The sequence below is a fragment of the Oxyura jamaicensis genome, chromosome 10 (genome assembly GCF_011077185.1).
Source record: "Oxyura jamaicensis isolate SHBP4307 breed ruddy duck chromosome 10, BPBGC_Ojam_1.0, whole genome shotgun sequence".
NCBI lineage: Eukaryota > Metazoa > Chordata > Aves > Anseriformes > Anatidae > Oxyura > Oxyura jamaicensis.
This window is the reverse complement of record NC_048902.1, coordinates 2,284,592-2,304,650: the sequence shown is the minus strand read 5'-3', so window position 1 is coordinate 2,304,650 and position 20,059 is coordinate 2,284,592. Positions and strand designations below refer to the sequence as shown.

General features: G+C 47.2%; 1 protein-coding gene across 6 annotated transcripts in view; it reads left to right on the top strand.

Annotated features, from left to right (window-relative positions):
- Nucleotides 1-345: 345 nt before the first annotated feature.
- The window catches only part of FAM214A (family with sequence similarity 214 member A), a 46,165-nt gene continuing 26,451 nt past the window's right edge, over nucleotides 346-20,059 (top strand). The window contains exons 1-3 of one of the 6 annotated variants that reach the window (XM_035336006.1): nucleotides 11,671-11,800; nucleotides 12,906-13,329; nucleotides 13,724-13,762. In XM_035336006.1, the coding sequence (XP_035191897.1) occupies nucleotides 13,299-13,329; nucleotides 13,724-13,762 (70 nt within the window). In that variant the 5' untranslated portion in view covers nucleotides 11,671-11,800; nucleotides 12,906-13,298. Of the gene's footprint in view, nucleotides 451-7,498; nucleotides 7,560-11,669; nucleotides 11,801-12,905; nucleotides 13,330-13,723; nucleotides 13,763-15,323; nucleotides 15,424-20,059 lie in introns of those variants that run through there. The other 5 variants (XM_035336008.1, XM_035336009.1, XM_035336007.1 and 2 more) reach the window with 5 other exon arrangements.

Sequence of the window (20,059 nt, the reverse complement as noted above, 5' to 3'; positions counted from 1 at the left end):
GCCGCCGGCCGCTGAGGGGCCGGGAGCGGGGCCGGGGCCTCGGAGCGGCCGGAGGGGGGCAGCGCCCGGCCGGCAGCGCCCGCGGCGCCGTGACTCAGAGGCGCGGCCGGCCGGGGGTGAGCCGGGGCTTGTCGCGGGGCTCGTCCCCGGCAGGTTATAAATAGAGCCGCCCCGCCGCCGTGTCACGGGAGGACACCCTGGCAAGGCGCGGGGAGGCGGGCTCGGCTCGGCTCGGCTCGGCTGTGCCCGCAGCGATGCGAGCCGGGGGGCCCGGCTGCTAGCCGCGCCGTCTCGGCAGCCCCGGCGGCGCGCCCGGCCTCGTTTCGGTGGTTTTACCCCCAAAATACCGCTGGCTCGAGGCAGTCAGCGGGTCTTCGCCAGGACAGCGAGCAAAGCGTTCAAGCTCGTCTCGGAGCCCTGGAGAAGCGGAGAAAATGAAGCCCGAACGAGGTAAACGAGTTACTGAGATTTCATTTCGTGTTTTGTCCGCGAAGCGGCTCGCTGTGCTGCTCCGTGCTGCTGCTCCATTGCCTCATCCCCCCCGCGTCGTCCGGGGGGGGTGGGAGAGAACACAGCCGCTCGGGTTCAGCTCGGGAAAGGCGAACGGGAGTGTGATGTTGCGAAGGTAGGGTCTGAAGATAATTAACGACACTGTCCTGCCCGTCATTCGCTTTCTATCCTGCCTCGTTTTGATGAAAACGAGACGAAACACGGTAGCAAACCCCTTTCTCTCTGGCAGTGGTGCAGTTTGTATGCCAAAAATAGCCAGCCAGGTAGCACAGAACTGCAGTGCTGGATCAAAGGCAAATCGGGCACCTCTAGGCAGTGCCAGCACCTGGACAAAAACGTCAGTTTTCCAGTGCAAAACGCCCTGAAAATAACCACAACTTACATCTGGTTCGTTTGTTTTTCATCCGACAGTGGTTATTGTTGGGGTTATGAAGAAGACGCCTCAGAACAAGCGTGCTAAAACACCCTTTTTTCATGGTCATTTGGTTGCTGTTCTCGTCTTGCTTACTGGCGTCTGGTTTTGCAGAAAAATAAAGTCGCCTGTCTACGTATGTGTTTCTAACACTTCAGCTCTTTTGCAGTGTAGCAACAGCTGCTGATGCCCCTAGAGTTGAAAATACGTCATGACTTCTATTTTGAACCACATGAGCAGTGGTTATTGATTCCTGTTGGTTAAAGCAAGGTTATTTTATAAAGGGAAATCTTATTACTTGGGCATAATGTGTAATTGTGAGCATTAATTAAAATAAATCCTTGCTTAGATATTTGAGTTCCTTAAAGTTCTGATGATTCTATTGTTTACCTGGTTGCTTTCAGTTTTAAAAACACATTAATTTTGTGTTATAATCGCTCTGGCGTTTTGAGAAACACTTTAATATAGCTTAGATATCCATCTGTTAAACGCTAACGCTTACATGACGTACCCATCTTAATTAGGTTTGTTAATGACACGTTTGCTAACAGACACCGCACAATTGACCACTCTGAGGTGGATTTTATGGATGTATATGCTGTAACGATTACGTGCTGTGACAATAGCACGTTCAGAGTACAGGGTTGATTTGTAAATGGATGCATAAATTAATGTGATTTAAATACCGGGGGGTTGACATGGGCTTTCCTCTTTGCTGTTCTTGTTTCTTAATTGCTTAAAACTTCACGATTGACTGCATCAAAGCAGGTTGTTTTTAGAATCTCTTCCAGTTTTAATATTAGAAACTGAAGTTTGAAAATTACCTATTGTCAAGATGGAAGAAAACTTCAACATCAGATAAAACCCAAGTCAATGTTTGCAGCTTTAAAATATTCTGCTGTAGCAATCTAAAACCTCCATATGACCTTTGTCTATTCTATTCTTTGATCTTTAGGCAGAAAATATTAGAACAATTAAAACATCTTTAGCTGCTGCATAATAAGTGATCGGATGCCTTTTTAAACTAATCTCGTGTGGAGGGAACCAGAATTATTAAGAAAGCAAGTTGCTAGTTTTTGCTCCCCCTCCCCCAGAAGCTAGTGGTTAGTTGAGAGTCCTATCCATTATAAAACCTCTATGGCAAAGAGCGTGAAATGTATCAGAAGTAATGCCTTAATTCTTTTAAGGTAACTAACAAAAATCTGAACGTAAATCATAGATCTTGGCAAACACTGGCCAGTATCTCCAGCCGTTTTAGTAAATGCCTCCAGCTTATCTGTGTGCTAATGTAATAGAGTAATACCGTGCACAAAGGGGGTTGGGAAGTGCTGCCTAAATGCCACATGCGGCCCGCAGAGGCACCAGCCATGCAAATGTTTACGTGTGCTGCTCTCTGCATAGCAGCTGCACCCCAGGATACAAGCAGTCAAGTGTGCAGTCACCTGCTGCCAGTCGGGGCGAATTAATAGCAGAGGGCAGAGGGGAGGCAGACCACTCAGCTCGCCAGTGCTTGCTTTCCTGCAGGCCTTCAAGCCCTGAGAAGACTGCAGATCCGCACAGCATGGGAAACAGAAACAGACCTGAAAAGATTTGAAATAGTTTTTTTTTTTTTTTTTTCTTCATTTGCACAATTATATCAGAATTCGCTTGGAGCCGAGGCGCATGGCTCTTGTAATTAGAATTACTCTTAAAACTATACTTGTAATTTGTAATTGTAATGCCCAGATGCGTCGGGAGATGCTATTGTTTAGCCTCACTGTACCAGTAAGATTCTGGTTGTCACCAGCAGAGGTGGGTGGTACAGGGGAGGAAAGGGGAAACCTGATTTTGCAACCACATCTCTAACAAGGGGGAGAAATGTTGTAGAATATTTCTGCTTAAGGAGGTGAGAGGCGTGAGGAAAAAATAAAGAAAAAGGGAAATTTTTGTTAAGCAAAGAAATCTGGCCCAAAGGTAAACATACTACCTCTCTCTTTAATAAGGAAAGTTTGAAAATTGCAGGTAAAAATGTGCAATATTTGAGAGCAGTGTGGAGGAAGTGGGGTGTGGGGTGTTGTAAGGCAAACCCGTGGAGCAGTTTCATCAGTCAGGAAGAGACGTGGTCGCGTTCTTACTTGCGCTTTCAAAGCTGATTTCTTCCTTTGCCATGCACGTGCAGGGCATGTCCCCTGACCAGCCGTCAGGTGGGGTGTCGGTGTGCATGGGCAGTCGCTGCTCTGGGCACGTCCATGTAAATCCCTCCATTCCGGGTCTGCGCGATGCAGTAAGCAAGCTACTGCTGGCTGCTTGGCCCTACCTTTCCTACGGTGGCATTCCTAAAGGGAAGTGTCGAAGCATCTTAAAATACAGCAGTCACCTTGCCTGAGCTGAGGCTTCACTCGTGCCAGCGTAAGGAAGGAACTTGCTCTTTCTTCCCGTGCTCTTGGAGTACGGTTCCGTTTTGTTTTTTTGTCTTTCTGCAGTAAGAACGTATCAGCTTACCGTGCTCTGATTCGTGACACCCTCACAATTCAGCTCTGCGGTACAGCTGCCTGGTCAGCTGCTTCATGTCGTGTGTTTGGACCTCTGTTTCCTTTCTCAAGTACAAAGCTTGGCTGTTGCTTCTATTGAACTTGACTCTAATGACTTCAGATCGCTTCGCCAGCTTATTGAGTTTGGAAGACAGAACTAGAATTCACAGCAGAGTGCTCGCAGACTCTTCCCGTTGAGCTTTGTTCATAAACTGTATAAACACACTGTTTCACCATCGGAGTTAATGAAAACATTGCACAACGTCAGGGCGATAGCACACTGCCAAACTCGGATGGCTTGTTTTGTACCCTTGGAGTACACTTGGTGCACAACTGGAAAAAATCTTGTGGTTTAGATGAATCGACAGGGTAGCGATATTTTTACTGTGGGAATGTTACACGACATCAAAAGTTACTAGGGTCTAAATGGCTCCGAGTTGCTGCTCCTTCCTTCCCCTCACCGCCCCCAGCCCTGCAGAGGAGGAAGACAGGCTTGGTTGTCTTTGAATTCATTATGGCTGGTCTTTATCACCTTATTCTAGTCTTTTCTTACTTTTTATTACCTTGCTTTATTTCTTCCTCTGATACATTTTGTCTGTGTAGAGGCTATTCCGTTCTCACCAATCAAGCAAAAAGCAGTTGTTTTACATTCTGAAGCATCAGTCCCCTCCGTGAGACTATCCGAATTTAAGGAAATGGCTTTCTGCCTACAAGAGGAACAATCAGGCTGAAGATTGCCTCTTCTCCTCTCCTTCCTTCTTTGCAAGTCAAACTCAGCTATATGCCTCTGGTCTGTGTGCTGTAACTGGGTTAAGAGACTTTCCTGCACCTTGCCGGATGCTTTGGTATGGAAAGAGCTGACTCTTCGGGCAAGCGGTGTGTGCTGCTTGCTGCCTCATCTTGGAAACGCCTGAAGGACTTCTGGGTGTATCTGCAAGGAAAGCTGGGGGGAAACTGATGAAGCTGAGAAGTTGTTTTGAACGCTCCTCTTCAAATTCTTATGAGGAAGAATTTGGCGGGCGTGTGTTCTTGAAAGAAGTGAGTGAGGGGTTGTGGAGTTAGTCTAAGTTAGGAGGTCAGGTAAGTCCTTGGTTTAAAAGAAAAAAAAAAACAAACCTTAGTTTTATAGCCTGTATTAACTCTTCCATGGAAGAAATTGTGGAAAACTTGTTCGCAAAGATGTGTTGCAGACTGTGTGGGTCCAGAAGTGAAAATACCTCTTGAAAAGGGTTGAGTGGTATTTTAGTGTTCCGTATTGCACTGCGATACAGACACTTTAATTTTATAATATCTCGTCACAAAGCGTTTAACTTTTTTTTGGTGGTAGAAGGATGCAGACAGTAAACAAAGTAATAAACTGGAAATGAGGTGCTTCCTGCTCAGCCGAGCTGTCACCCCAAAAGTGTTTCAGCAATGCTCCTGGCTTGGCTGCCACAGGTAAGTGCAGGTTGTGTGATAATGAGCTGGAGGTGACGCTGCTTCCTGGCCCAGGAGGAAGCGTTTCTGGCAAAAATACCCTGCTGTGCTCCAGCACGTCTCGAACACGAAAAGATGTGTGAAGAGAGGGGGGCTAGCAGCCAAGGGCAGGAAAGGGTGGGTATGTGCCTGCTTTTCCTATGTAGATTACTTTCAAATAAAAACAGCTCATTCTTTAAAAGAGACTAAAACTGTTGAGGATAAAACAAATAAGCCATGCTGGCAGGTGGTCAGGATATTACACTCAGATTCCCTTCGTAGGGCATGAAGCCGTCTACACCTGATCTTTGGGGGGAGCAGATTTGTCCTGATAGCACATGTGCAGGCACAGTGAAAGAGGATGCGTGAACAGGAATGTAAGCCTTTATTTTGTTTTTTTTTTTTTTTTTTCCCTTTTAGTTGAGGGTAGACTCTAGATTATTTTCAATATGATTCTGTCCTTGCCCCCAGGAAACAGGAATGTATGCTCTTCTATTAAATTTCCCCTTAAAAAAAAAAAGGTAGGGGAATTCTTAGCTTTTAGGTGCTCGTCTTTTTTTCTTCCCAAAGTAAATCTAGTGGTGCTCTTTTGCAGAATCAGAAAACCTTAAGTTTTGATTTGAAATGCCTGTTTACGTTAAGGTTTTTCTCCCTGCTCTGCAATGTGTGCCTAGATATCCACAGTGAGGCAAGTCCTCGTTGTAGGACCAGCTCTTGTGTTATCGGTGTTCAGTAGTGGTTGTTCCTTGTCCCTCAGGGAAAACAAACCCTACTAGTAAAAAGCTATTTTGGTGGTGGCTGGCTGGTTTTGCCCCTGCTAGCCACTTTCGGAGGGGCTCCTGATGAAACTGAGAAGCATTTAAGGGGTATTTTGGGCCTTGTGGCTATGCCAAGGCTTGGGCTATATAGCTGACCTTTCTGACTGTATTCTTCACTTGCTGAAGTGAGAAACTGTGGCTTGCCAGATGAGATGCTTGGGCTGAAACATATTGGATGGGATTTTAGTTGTTAAGGGCAGTGTTGAAACTATTATTGGATCCGAGGTCTGCCAGCTTCTAGATGTTTTTAAAAATAAGCTAACATAAACACAGATTCTCATGAGAGATGTGAGTTCGTTGCCAAATGAAATTCTGCTTATTAAAATTAGAAATCTTCTGTGAAAACATTAACGGAAGGGAACAAACCGGCTATATAACATCTGTTGAAAGAACTTGCTCTACTTCACTCTTTACAGGCGTTATTTTGCTGTTCTGACAAACTTCTAATAGCAACTGTTACATGGTGGTGGAACAGCCCTGGGGTTTGTTCTATCAGCAACAAGATACCAGTCCAACAATGACCAGCTGTTCTTTTAGTCAGTAAGGTCTGGGAGTTTACAGATAATGACAGCTTTAGTAAATTGTCCATCCTGATGTGATACTTACAAACTGGTTTTTAGATTTTAAAGGTGTTTCGCTTCATTGTTTTTGAAGGTGGTAGTTAATTGTTCAGTCTTTGCAGGTCATTTGTATTTAATGTTTAGGCAGAAGCTTGCTCATAAGTTGAAGATGCATTAGGCGTGCGTGTACAATTGCAGTCACCTTGGTACCACTGAGCACAAAACTTCATGTATTAATAGGCAATTCAGCATGTCTATATGCCTAGGTGAATGCAAATACAGCTGGACTTTGGAAGACTTTGCGTTCATTCCATAGTCTTTTCTGCTCGTCCTTTTCAGGGTGGGATGGATATGGCTGTAAGTGCACAGCCTAGGCTGTGTACAGTGGATCTGCAGGTGTAACTCTGTGCCAGGACCAGAAGAACAATTTTTAATTGTTTTTAAAGCCTGCTCATAAGCATATAATTAAGTTGTACAGTAGCCTTGATAATTCTCAAGCTGTTTTTTTAACATTGCAGTGTTACTGTGACCAAATCAAAGTGTTTTTACTTAGCTCCTGTGTATTCAGATGTCAGGCCCATGTAACAAAGAAGAACTAGTTCTTTTCACTGATGATTGGTACTTTACCTTGTAAAGTCAGCTTTTGGACCAAAACTGTTTAAAGCTGGTATCTCGAGTGGGATTACTAGGTTTTCTTGACTCAAAAGATGTAATGGGACAGTACGCTGTCAGGGATAACGTGCAGGGGAGAGCTGTGTAAGAATCAGTGGAGGCAAATGAGCACATGAGGAATGAAGCACTCCGCACACGTGCACTAATAATGAAACTTCCGTGTCTCTTCTGAATGCAGGAATCATTATTATAAATAGAAGTGAACAGAGTAGTTGTACTGAGAAGTCTTCTGGACGTCTTTGTTTCTTTTAGGAGCAATAAGGGGAGTTCTTCAGCTTCCCCCAGTTTATTTTGACTGGACCATTTTTCATTTTGCTGGGACATCCACTCTCTCTACCCAGGCAGGCAGTACCCAGTCGCCTCTTTGTGATCACTGCGTGTCTCTGAAAGACTTCCCAAACCTATGAAGTACGACTCTGTTCCTTGCAGGGTGGGATGGATATAATTGTAAGAGCACAGTCACAGATTTCTTTCTGAGGTATAATAAAAGTGTGTTGTGAAGTACAGAGAACTTTCTGAAATAAGGCCTCTCTGGTTGCATGTGTGCCATGTCCTCAGTCTTATGTTGTGCATCCTATGAAGTTGGTGACTTTTTCCATTGGGATTTCTAGGAACCAGGTTGGTAAGTAGGTCCATTGTAGATTGTGAAATTCCTTAGTGAGACACAGGTGACTGCTTGTACTAGTTTAACCTATTACAGGTGCTGTGCATGCTCAGATCCCTTTTGCCCACTGGTGAGTCTTCAAGATTTCTAGGGCATGTTTCACAGTTCCCTATGCTGCAATAAATTAAGCTCCTTTCTCAGGGTGCTGTGCAAGTATCATCTTGTCATTAGGCACACCAGGGAGAGGGAAGGGGAGAAAGAGGACTTCAGCGAAGAATTGAAGACGGTGAGTGTTAGCTTATACCCACAGCATGGTCAGTACCACTGCGGGAGGTGGTGGCGTGGTGTGCCAGTGTGGGGACTTCTGAGGGTCAGGGGGCAGAGGAGGAGAGGTGCAAGAAGAGCTGTCATGGTCAGCATGCTCTTCAGAGTACGGAAGCCCTTCTCCCCAGCCAGGTATTGCTCTTGGTTCACTGCCATGGCACTAGCCCAACTGCAACCATGATTAAAATTCGCACTTTCAAGCAGGCCAGCAAGTTTGGTGGAAAGCTTTGTCTGCAGATTTGGAGGGGCAGAGGGTAGTTAAGAAAAACACTTGAGTAAATGTTTGTGGTGACTAGTCACTGAGGACATAACTTCTGCGTTAGCATAGTGATTTTTTGGTATGTTGGGTTGATGTTTGCTTGCCCTTGTTAATCACAGCTTTTAGTTCGGCTTTTAATTCTTATCAAGTAGCTTGACTTGGGGGAAAGAGAGAAGAGAACTGATGGATCAGGAAGAGAAGAGCTTTAATAAATGTTCCAGCGATGCGGAGTAGAGGGGGAATTTCCTACTGGTAGGATCTGACTAGGGCAAAGTTGTCAGGACCAGCATGAACTGGGAGTGCATGGTTAGGTCAAAGGGATCAGCATGGACTCAAAAATAAATCTTTCTTTTCTGTAAAATGTTTTAAACAAGACTCTTTATGCGAATTTGCTATGCCAAGCTTCCCACTTCAGATGCCTTTTAATGAAGCATGGCTTTGTTTGCTTTGCTCTGAGGGGGAAACTCAGCTTGTGAATGGTAGGCCATTCAAATGGGCAGAGACACTTTGTTTGCCATGAAGAGGCTGTGAGAAACAAAGTATCTGCAGAACTAGGAGTGGGGAAAAGGGCTGGATACTGACAGTTACCGAACTGCAGGACTAGCAGCATTCCTTGTCAGGTGTCCAGGCCAGCAGCTGCTCACGCCACAGTAATGCAAGGAAGATATGGAAGATTCGTTTTAGTCATGTTCATGCTGTTAAAAAGTGAATGAGTAAAAGCAAGTAGCCAGTTTATGAAGCGGAAACAGGAGGAATAGTTGATAATACTACAAAAGTTCTCCAGTGGAGATCCATTTTTGAAAGAGGGTGCCAAGGGTAAGTCCATTTTCGTGTGAGGGGCTGGAAGGCTGAGGAATGTGAAAGGAAAAAAGTTGAATGCATTCAGAGTAAAACTGCTAGAATACACACCTGCCTCATTTTCCATTGAGTGAAGTTCATTAAAATTGGCTGTTTTTGTTCTGCCTTTGGTCATTTCCTGCACGTAGTCACACTGACTTTACAGGAGTTTCTGTGAGAAAATATTTTGGATCAAGTAGAAGAGGTTAAGTGGTGATGCTTGAAACGCATCTTATGTTCTTTCATCCCATCCCAGAATACATAATGGCCTTCAGATTTCTGTTTTGGGTGTGTTCTTTATAAACTAGCTCTATTCATCCTCAGTTAAGCTTCCAGTATGAAATTTTGACCAGCGTTATGTTATGCATTGACACTTTTTCCTTTTAAAATCATGGTGAAACTGTTAGCATCTTCTTTCAGCTTCTCTAGATGCTCTGTAGACAATATGTAATCTTTCTCACCCATGAAATTGGACTTTAAACATCAGAAAAAGGGAGAGCATACATAAATTAAAATTGTGTATGGAGCATCTTGTCAGCCCCTTAGCACATGCGGCAAGCATCCAGAAGCGACCTCTGTGTTGTTGTGAGAAGCAGAACATCTTGGGGGGAAGGAGGAGAAATGGGGCCCTCTGCAAGAGGGTGCTTAATGTTACTTCCTCGGCACCGGCTTTATGCCAGTTAATTTTGCTGTTTCCCTCAAGGAGAGGAACTGTGGACAGACGTTGGATGAAAAATCTGGCGAGTGATGATGGTGGTGAATTGGAGAGTGGCAGAGGGAGAAGAGGGAGGCAGAACTGCTGGCTGAGAGGCCTTACCCAAGGGTTGCGTGGGGCTGTAAAGAGGGGGCTAACACCCAGCTGCTAATAAAGCAAACTGAAAAAGCTGTGCACTTCCAGAATTACGTGAACGAAGCAGAAACTTGCGGTGGCTTTCACCAGCTGCTGGCCACGTGGAGCATGGGGTGCGTGAGGTGGTGCCCGCTGTGCCTCGTGCTGCACTGGGGAAGGCCCCGGGGGCCTCGGGGCTTCTGCGGGCTGCCTCCTCTCTGGTTCTTGCCTTAAAAGATACTTTTTTGTGTTCTGCAGATGAATAATTTAATCCCAAACGATTGTTTAAAAGAAAGGACATGTTGTTAGAAGTGTGCTTTTGTTTTTAGCTTGTGCTGTCTCTGCAACTGGGCTGTGTAAACACAAGGTGCCCTGAAGCCACTTGTGCTGGGCTGCTCGGGGTCATGTGTTCGTGTCGCTCTTCCTGAGGACGGCGGGGCTGGAGGCCCAGCTGGGCTGTTTTTCTCAACTGCCTCGTTAATGGATATCCTGCGTTTTGGCACGGCCCTCCGCAGGTTGAGGCTGGGTGTCTTTCCTAACGTAGGGCTAGTGCCAATTATGTCTGCCGGTAAGTGCCTCTTAATTGATACGTAGTTGAGTTGATGCAGAGATGAACCGCACTTGGCTGGGATTTCCTGCTTTGGGAAACGTGTAGGGCTGCTTATTCCTGAAGCCTGTGTTGGAATCAAATTCTTGTCAGGGCCCCATCGTTTTCAGTTTTATAGGTGCTGTCCTGTTTGTGGCAGAAGGGGTGTTAACATACAGTCCCTTTATCTTGCTTATTACTAGTCACTTTGCACGGCATTAGAGCTGCAAGGGTATTATTAGAATTTTAAGTGCAGACGCTTTCTGATGGTGTAACGCGCAGCTTAGGATGAAGACCTGTGCATATCCGTGTGTATTACGGTGTTCTCTTACGTGGTGTTCTCTTACCTTCAGTCGCTATCAGTGTTTTATTAGGCTAGATGCAGTCATTTCTGGGGTGTTCTTCCACCAATGTGAGCAGAGCTCAGCTCTGCCTGTCGACAGCTGGCTTAGGACAGCAAGCCTGAAAGCTGTAGTGCCAGCAGCTGTTGTGTCCTGCTCTTATCGCACCTGCAGAGCGCCAGGTGCGGAAGGGACCCTCGGCGGTGCTGCCTCTGCCTGTCCCACCTGGGCACCGACTGCGGGTTGTGGCTCCTGCCTGCTGCTGGCCAGACCCGTGCCGGGGCTCGCTGTACCGCTGCGATAAGCGCTCCCCTTAGCTGTCCTGGGCCTCCCGGACCCCGTGGGTGACAACTTCACAGGAAGGGGCTGAGCGCTTTTCGGAAAGGCTGGGGGGTGCTTGAGTGAGGAAACTCGAGGCTGCTTTTTTAGGCAACTGTGTAAACTACTGTGTTTTTGCAGAAGTAAATGTTCCATGAAATAAAAACACTTGGAAAGCAAACAGATAAAATATACAGGAAGCTTGAACGTCGGTGACTAATGAAGCTGGGTGTTTTGCATACAGCTTTCTGCAGGGCGTTATCTGGACCTGCGATCTTTAAATAGCCCAACTGCTCAAAGGCGTCCGGCCGGCCCTGTCCGTGTGCTCCGCGGGCCGTGCGGCGGGCACCTCGGGGCGAAGCGAGCAGCCCTCCTTCCCCGCTCTCGGTCGCGACGTTGAGGTGGCTGAGCCCGGCTCCGGGCTCCTCCGCTCGGCTCCCCGGGGCGAAGCGAGAGGCAGCGCCTCAGGGCCGGGGGCTGCCGCGGCTCCCGGCAGGGCGCCCCCCCCCCCCCCCCCCCCCGTCAGGCTGTCCTCGGCCCCTCGGCCGCCCCCAGCCCCCCGGCCGCGTCCCGGCCCCGCCCCTCCCGCCGCGCCCGGGGGCGGGGACAGGCGGCGGCGGGGCCAATGGGCGCGGGCCGCTGTTGCTATGCGCGCCCCTACTCTGCCCGCCGGCCGCGCGCCCCGCTGCGCGCCCCCGCGGCGGCCGCCGGGCACGGGCGCTGCCGGGATGGTGTGCGGCGGGGACAAAGGGCTGCGCGGCGCAGGTGGGTGCGGGGCGGCGGGGGCCGCGGCGCCGTGACCGGGCTCTTGCTTCGCAGCCTCCCTCCGCGGCGAGCAGGGGAAGGGGCGGCCTAGCAGCCGGCCCCCTGGGCTCGGCGCTGGCCGGTCGGGCGGCGGGGGGCCGGGCCGCTGGGAGCCGGGCAGCACAGCGCTGCTGCCCCCCGACCTTACCGGCGTCGTCCGCGGAGGTCGGGCTTCCTCCCTCCTCCTCCCGCGGGAGGAAACTCGGCGAGTTTTGTTTTCTGCTGGAGGCACCGCACGGAAGCGTTACCGGCCCTCGGCCACCGCTCGTTGGCCTCGGGGCAAATGGAGCTGATGCGAAACGTCAGCTCGGGGGGCAGCCGAAACCCAAACCGTGCCTGCTTAGCTGGCTGCTCGCTGCTAGCTCAGCTCCGTGCCCTGTGTAAAGCTAACCAAATATCACGCGGCACTCAGTGCTGAACTGAGCGTTACCTATCCCCTTTTACTGCAAACATCCTCTAAAAACGCAGGTGTTGTTGGGGCTGGGCATGTGCGTTTCACCCTGGGGCTGGCTTCTGTCCCTCAGGTACAGAGCTCCCCTGTAGGTCAGCCTCGCAGCGTGCCCGGGGCTTGCATGGGAACACTTCTTTCCTTCCCTGACACACTGCTTAAAGGAGTAGTAAAGAACTTCCGAGAGGACAGCGAAACGTCATTAGTACGTATATTAAGCTTTAAGTGTGTTAATTTAAGGTCTGCTACCTTGCACCTGTGCAGCAAATGACCGCGTATTAGGAAAGGGGGAGACAAACTTAGGAGGTTATGTGAAGCCTTTAAATTTTGGCTATGAGAAAACTGTTAAGGCCTAACAATGTGGCTTACAGATCATGCTGTGAGAGACAGCTCTATTCTAAAACTGTCAAAACAATCTTTTTTACACGTTCAAAGTTCCGTATTAGGCTCTGGTGTCCATTTTAAAATGAGCAGTCTCTTGCACAGCTTGAGAGTTGTAATGTTCTCATTTATCCCTCTAAATAAAGTTTAAAACAATTCTGTGGGCCTGGCCGTTCTCCCAGACCTTTTCAATGAGCAGTATGTATTGTCTCTCTTGTAACTTTTTTACTTTTGCAGGTTACTGTTTAACCACTTAAGGGCAGGCCTTGTAGGTGAAGGTTAATAGCATTGGAAAAATTACCTGAGGAGCTTCATGCTACTTCATCATCAATTTCATCTCTCTTCTTTCTGAGATCCTTGCGTTTCTGATGGAGGAGTATTCTCTCTGCCTTTGGCCTGCTAGCCTTACTTCTTTTCCTCCACTCCCTGCTCTAAATAATCTGGACTGCAAATACTGAAAGAAACCTCCTGAAGCCGAACATAGCCTCGCTAGCTAGGAGGAGGATTTTGGGTGGTCAAACGTGTTCTGACAAAGTTCCACAAGATAAATTACCCACCGCTTAGATGGCGATGAACAGGTTGTAACATCAAAGAGTTTTGAGAGATGAAGTAAGAAAGCTTAAAGAGAAGATGAATGCAGAAAGAAACTACAGTTCTCCAGGTCAGATTTTACATGGGGTTTTTGTTTTGTCTTTATTTTGGATAAAATAATGGGATTCATAATCTACATTCCTCACCTGAGAATACTTCCTAACAAGACCTATGCTTTTTTTTAAAGTAACTGGATAGCTAGCTCTGTTCTAGCAGCAGAGCTGCAAAAGTTTCCAGCTTGTAGGTGTGCTTTCTATCTGACGTGATGATTGTAATAAAGTTCCAAGAGTATCAGCTCCTGCTTAACCTGCATACTACATATCTACTGTTTCATGTGTTGTCCATTAAAATAAAATTCTAAATTCTTGAGTGTTTCTATCTCTTCTCCTTGTGAATATTCTTCTAAAACTTTGTTATTAACAGTGCATTTGCACTTTTTGGTTTGTTTCTGTCTTGTTTTTCAGGTATTCTGGAAAAAAAAAAAAGGCAGCCCAACAGCACTAGTAAGTGCTTCACATGCTCACATGTAGACAGAAAATGTGCTTAACAGTTCTTCCTCAGCGTGGCTGTATTTATCGTGGGCTTGGGTGTGCCATCAGTGTTTGGATAGCTTCTTGGAGTTGAACCGAATCTCTGGAGTTAGGTGGGGATGGTGGTCAGAAAGCTGCCCCGGGTGTAATTCACGAAGCCTTCACTTGGGAAGTTGAGTATCTCTTAATGGATACTTTTCCTGAACATGGCCAAAGAGAAACATTTTTAGATGATCTAGCCTGTTTATTTGCATCTTCTTCTTTGGCACCAGAAGTAATGAAACTTAGTTTCTTGTGATACAGTCTCACATGGTGCTCTAAGCCATTGCAATTGTCTTAGATCTGTCCTATGCACATGTTCATCTACCAAATGTCTCATCTCAGTAGAACCTGAGAAGGCATCTTAGCCCCTGCTGTCTCTGCACCAGTTCTTGCTGCACTGAGGTTGCTCGTGCAGGTAGCAGGTCGTTGGTGTGCCCGCCATCTGAGCGAAAGACTAGACTGGAAAATACTGTCTTGTTACTTGGATGTGTGGTCTAGCCTTCTGATACTCTGTAAAGGCCTCTCTCTGTTCCCACATAAGTGCTTTACAACTCTTTTCCTTCACTTTATAAGTTTGGGGGTCTGAGCTTTGCTGGCTGTACCCGTACCTTGTTGTGCCTGCAAGCAGAATGCTGTGGTGTATGTGCCGCAGCGCCTTCTGGTTAAATGACTGAAAGAAGGGCTTCCTGCTGAAGGCCTGTCGTGTTCCTAGCTGTACTGATTTCTTTTTTTCTGTTAAGTAGCTTTAGGAACAGTAAAAGAAAAACAGTTGTAAGATGTGTCCTTTTCGTCAGTGTGTAGCCTCCAGTTTTCTTTTGAGAGCACGGGGAGTGAAGAGCAAGTCTGGCCAGCTGTCCTAGGACTAGATGCAGGAGGAGTCAGTACTTCTGTTTAGGTCACATGGATTTGAATGAAGATAGTGAGGTCCAGGGAAAAGATTTCAACTGCAGGCTTCAAGCTTGCAAATATGAGAGCTAAGATTTTGCTTTCTCAGTGTATGCAGCTGGTAGATGAATATATTCCAGATTTCATTAGAGGATACAAGGCAGTATTTCTTTGGTAGTAACACATAGCTGAGTCTACACTGATTGTATTCTGATGTAAAGTTGCAAAGCTAGTTTCTGCTGCAGTGTGGAGGAGATGAGGTATAGAAGATGGTGGGAACGTCCTGTAGTGGGGCGTGCTGAAACGGGAGGGGTACAGCCACGTCTGCCCTCCGATAGAATTCTTTCCAGGTTGACATCTCTACCAATAAAGCTGCTGCTTCCAGGAGGGTGTCTGCACAAGCGTATGCCTTTCCCTTCGTGAGAAAGGAGAACATTGGCCAGCAGCTAAGGCTAGTAATAGTGATCATCCTACCTGGAAGAAAACTGAACCCTCCGATGAATTAAACTCACGTTAATTAGGAGTTTACAAAAGGGCTGAAGGTGGGGCAATAGGTTCTGCCAACTTAAATAGCAGGCACCAGAGATAACAAGTGCAGCTGTTGTTAAATAGTTAATAACAGATGGCTGAACTTCTGATGCAAATGATCAGACAGAACAAGAGAACTTCTCTGCATCCTGACCTAGCGACTCCTTGCTGTTCCCATGGTAACTAACACATTTTTCCATTTTTAGCAAAGTTTATGGAACTGAAGATGACTTGTTGGTTTTATGACTTTAAAATAAATTTTAAACGGCGAAGCAGACCAGCTGGAGGAGAAAACATAAACTAAGAGAATGGGGATATGAATTCCTAGAGACCTTGCGTATTTTGGTTCCTGTAAGACTGTTCTGAAACGTGTCTAATGCACAGCATACTTTAAAGGGCCTGGCGGTGACAGTTCAAATACAGTCGGTGATAACCTGAGCGGATCCGTCTGAATCCTTTTCACGTAACTTCATCTGAAAATGGCCTATTGCTATCAGAAGGGCTTTGCAAGGGGAAAAGGGAGGAGGAGAAGGTAGGGGGCTCTGGCTTTGGGGTGGCCGTGGTGCAGAGGAGCAAGGTAGAACCTGTAGCTTGTGGGATGGATGTGGCTCTTCGTTTGTGGCCAAGGCGGGGACGGGGTGGTGGTGGCGGGTTTGAAGCTCTGACCGCTGGGCAAGGTAGGACCTTCAGTGCCCCTTTGGTGATACAAAAAACTTCAGCATCAGCTGTGCATTGTTAAAGACAGAGTATTCTGGGGAAATACTGCCACAGGTTTCCTCTGTCCGTGCTCTTTTTTCAGAGGTGCTGGCCTCTGGCTGTTGTGAGCAGGATGCTAGAAGGACACCGTGTTAACTTCCCTATGTGCTACAGCAAAGTCGTTCTGCAGTTCCTGCTCCTGCTACCAAGTTAAATTAGAACTGGAATGTGCAAGATCTTTCTTTAGAGCAGGGTTCCCAAAAGAGCATTTGTGTAGACTAAACTTCACAGCACTGAAACTACTGGAGAAAAGTGCTTCTGAAGCAGGTTTTAGTTTGTTCCCCGGGGAAAGCCACTGACAAAATCTGTGAGTAGTCCTGCATGTGAGTCACTTCTTACAAAGCATAAACAACCTGTTGTAAGCCTGTTTCTATCAGTGCTCTCAAAAATGAGTAGTTTCTTCAGCTGTTGCTGTTTTTGTGAGGTACAGTTTTGCCTGCACATCTTACATTGTGCTAGCGGCTTCTCCATGGAGTGGAGACAGTCCTTCATAGACAAGCGAACCTACCCCCATGTTGTCAAACTGCGTTTGCAGAGAGCATTGTTGTGTTGCTGTGCTTGATTACCTGCATGGACCAGGGACTGCTTCAGCCTCCTCAGCCTTAATTCAACTTCCAAAGAGATGGGAAGCAAATTCCTGGATTTCTTACCTGGTGGTATTTGTTATCTGGGATACAAATTAAGAGGCACGTTCAGGTTGCAGGGCTGCATTTTGCTATGCATTGTACAAACATGGAAAAAAAGACTGGCCTCACCTCGGACCTTATGCAACTATCACCCAGAGTCAAGGGTTTCCAACAGGGGGGTTGTAGGGAAACAAGGGGTAACACTGATAAGCCGGGGTTTTGGCATCGTTTTGCACCGTGTGTGCGCTTCCCAATTGTAGGGTAACTTGTGAAGTCCAAGTAATTAATGGTCTTGAAACTCCAACGCATCTGTGAAGGGGATTAATGTCGGAAGCTAACTGGAGGCAAGCGTTAGCTGCAATAGTGAGAGACAACAGGAATGAGGGCAAGCCATGGAAGATGGTGCAAAAGTTTTTTTTTGTTTGTTTTTAAAAAAAGTCTTGTTATGGGAAAAAAAACCTCAGCAGAGGATGTATTGAGAGTCAAAAAATATACGAGGAAAATGTTTCCTGTTAGGCACCAGCCATACATACCTTCCTCCTAAGGCTGGGTGCTTGTGTGTGTATTGCATGCCTGTTTTCAGTGATGGATTCCACGAGAAATGTGGGTGCAATGGGTGCTGCCCCGAGGCGTTGCTGTCAAAATGCACACACTGGGGGTGTGGGTGCAGCGTGGCTCCCCAGGAGCCAGAGGGTGCCAAGGGTCCCTTTTTGCACGTTGAGGAAGGGGCTGTTTGGGGCAGTGACCTGTGCCTGGCATTGCGGTGGCTCCCAGAAGCATGTGAAGGGGTGCAGGGACCATCCAAAGGACGTGAAAGCACATGCCTAGCGCTATCCTGTGCTTTATTCCCTAAATGCTCTTTGCTAGGGCGTGCACGGGATGGTCAGCTCAGCAAGAAGAGTCTAGTGGACTCAATTTCACGTTCTTTCTGGGGGTGAACAGGGCGAATTGCTTTATGCCTGGATCCCTTTGTCAGGTTCTGGTCCTCTCAAGATTAGCCGCTAGTTCAGCTGATGAGAATAAAATGTTCGATGCTGAGAATCTCTCAACTATGTTTTATATCAGTTCTTGAAGATAAATGACTGCAAAAACCTGCTGTTAAAAGCAGTAGTCATATATTCCTAAAGCTTACAATGTTTTTATTATAATCTTCTATACTTCACTTTTCATCTCCTCTTTAAAAAGAGACAGTCTTTATAAGAAGAGGTAATACAACAAAATTATGTGATGCGGTTGCTGCAAAATAATGAAACTTACTTTCCTTTGGATTTGTATCAGAAGATCTCTGCGTAATCCTTTTCGGTGATGTAGAGGACTGGCAGAATGAACGTGGCTGCCAGGCACTTGGATTTAGTGATGCTGGGGGGGCTTTTCTGGATGCTCAGCTCTAGCATTCATAGTAACTTGTGGCTATTGAACTTGACAAGTGGGCACATCTTTGTCTGAACTGCTAGTGGGCAATGCGTAGCAGATAGAGACTTTCTGATGTTTCTGAGCTGCAGATGGATTTAGAGCATTTTCTCCTTTTTAAAAAAAAAAAAAGTCATTTTGGCATCTTCTGGTTTAAGTTGTGTTGTATATTTACTCTGTAAATTTTCTGTTGGTGTCAAACTCCACACGTTTTTTCCCCGTTGGGTACTTTGGTTACACGTAGTTGTAAGTTATGGAGGAGGAGCTAAGCTTGGTTTTATGTGTTCATCTCGTTGCTTATGTCTGTTGTTTTTGCACAAAATACAAAAGAGCCCGCGGAGGACCTCGAGCCTGGACTGGCTGAAAGCTTTGATTCTCGTTCAGGCTATTTTTAGCCTAGTGTTTTGTTTTCCTTGTAACTCCCTGCTCTGCGTCTTGACTCACAGGTCACTTGATTTTAGAGCGTGCGAGCGCAGAGCTCGGCCCCCCGGCCGGTGCGGGCCCCCCGGCCGCTGTCCCAGGCGCTGCCTTGTCTGGGGGAGCCGGCTGACCCTGCTTGCTGCTGGGGGCTGGGAGTAGCGCTGAGTGGAAGGGTGAGCCCTGTCCCTGAGGTTCTCTGGAAAGTATGTTCTAAGAATACGCGGTACAGGCTGTTACAAAACACACGTGCAAGCAATAAACTCGGCGCGGAGGCCAGGGCTGGTGGGTGACTCGAGGTCAGAGCCCGCGGGGCCGCTGCCGCACCGGCAGCCATGGTCAGCCTCAACACGCTGCCCCCCTCCCGGAGGGGGAAGTGTTTTTGAACAGCTCTGTTGTGAATACGCCGCTGCTGTTCGTGCTCTAGTAGTGTTAATTTTAGCGCTTCAGGCGGGTGTCTCGTGTCTGGGGCTGTCAGGAGCTTGTTTTGCTCCACGAGGTGCTGGGTGGCAGGGGTGTTTATGGGAGCCTTCCAAGCAGCTCTGCGGGCTGGCTGAATGAAGGGCAGAGGGAAAGCAGATGCTTGCAGTTTTTAAGCAAACAAGTGTTTCTTAATTTGCAGTGCTCAAGTGGGTCCAGTTCTTAAAAAGGTACTTTCCAAGGCGTGCGTGTTTGTGCACAGGAAGCCTAACAACAGGAGTGCTCCACAGCTTCCTTAGTGGGGTTGTGTTCTTAGATCCTGGGGTAAATCTGGACTGTAACAAGATAGCTGTCGCACAGCCAGGCTCCCGGTGATCCTTCAGGCTGCCTGAGAGAGGGACAAAACCTGTATCCATCAAGCTGTTCGGTACTTGCACAGATGGAATACGGCTAGGCATGTGCAATAGCTGTTGTGATGGCTTGGGCTGGAATAAAAGTACGTTACTGCCCGAGCAGTCAACAGTTTCTAATTCCTGGCACGAATCTTTTAAGCCTTGTGGAAAGCTGCACAGACTGTCATTTCCCCTAGAATTTTAAAAAAGAAGGCAAATTAATTTCCAGATATTCTGGATGGGTTAACTGGGACAGGGATATCAGCTGAACCAAGTACAGGGGTGGGTGTTTTCAGCGCTTCCTCCATCCCTGACACTGCGCTGCAGTCTTTATAGGTTCCTGTCAGGTGAAAGAAAGTTTGAGGTCTCCTGTTGGGGCCCCTAAGGGAAGGTGCTGCCGCACAGCTTACTGAGGTGGGTTGCTGGTAGCACCTCTTCTGGACTCTTAGCAAATTCATGGTGCTAGTGATAATACCAGATGTTCAGGAGAAGTGATAGATCCCGGTGAGGATGAGTTCCTGCCCCTGAAGAAGTGACATACTAATGGTGCACATGGGAGGCCCCAGGCAGTTTTTTAATAGCCTTGTAATAGAGTAGACTGCTTTTACCAAAAAAGTGGACTAGGTCATAAGTGGTTTCTCCCAGAATAACTGCCCTTCCCTCGTCCCACATCCTTCTCTGGCTTACTGGTTTGTTTTTTAAGGCACACCACAGTAAAACTGAGAAATTACAGTATCTATTAAAAATAGATACTGGTGCCTAAATTTAAGGAGATTTTCAACGTACAAGCAGTT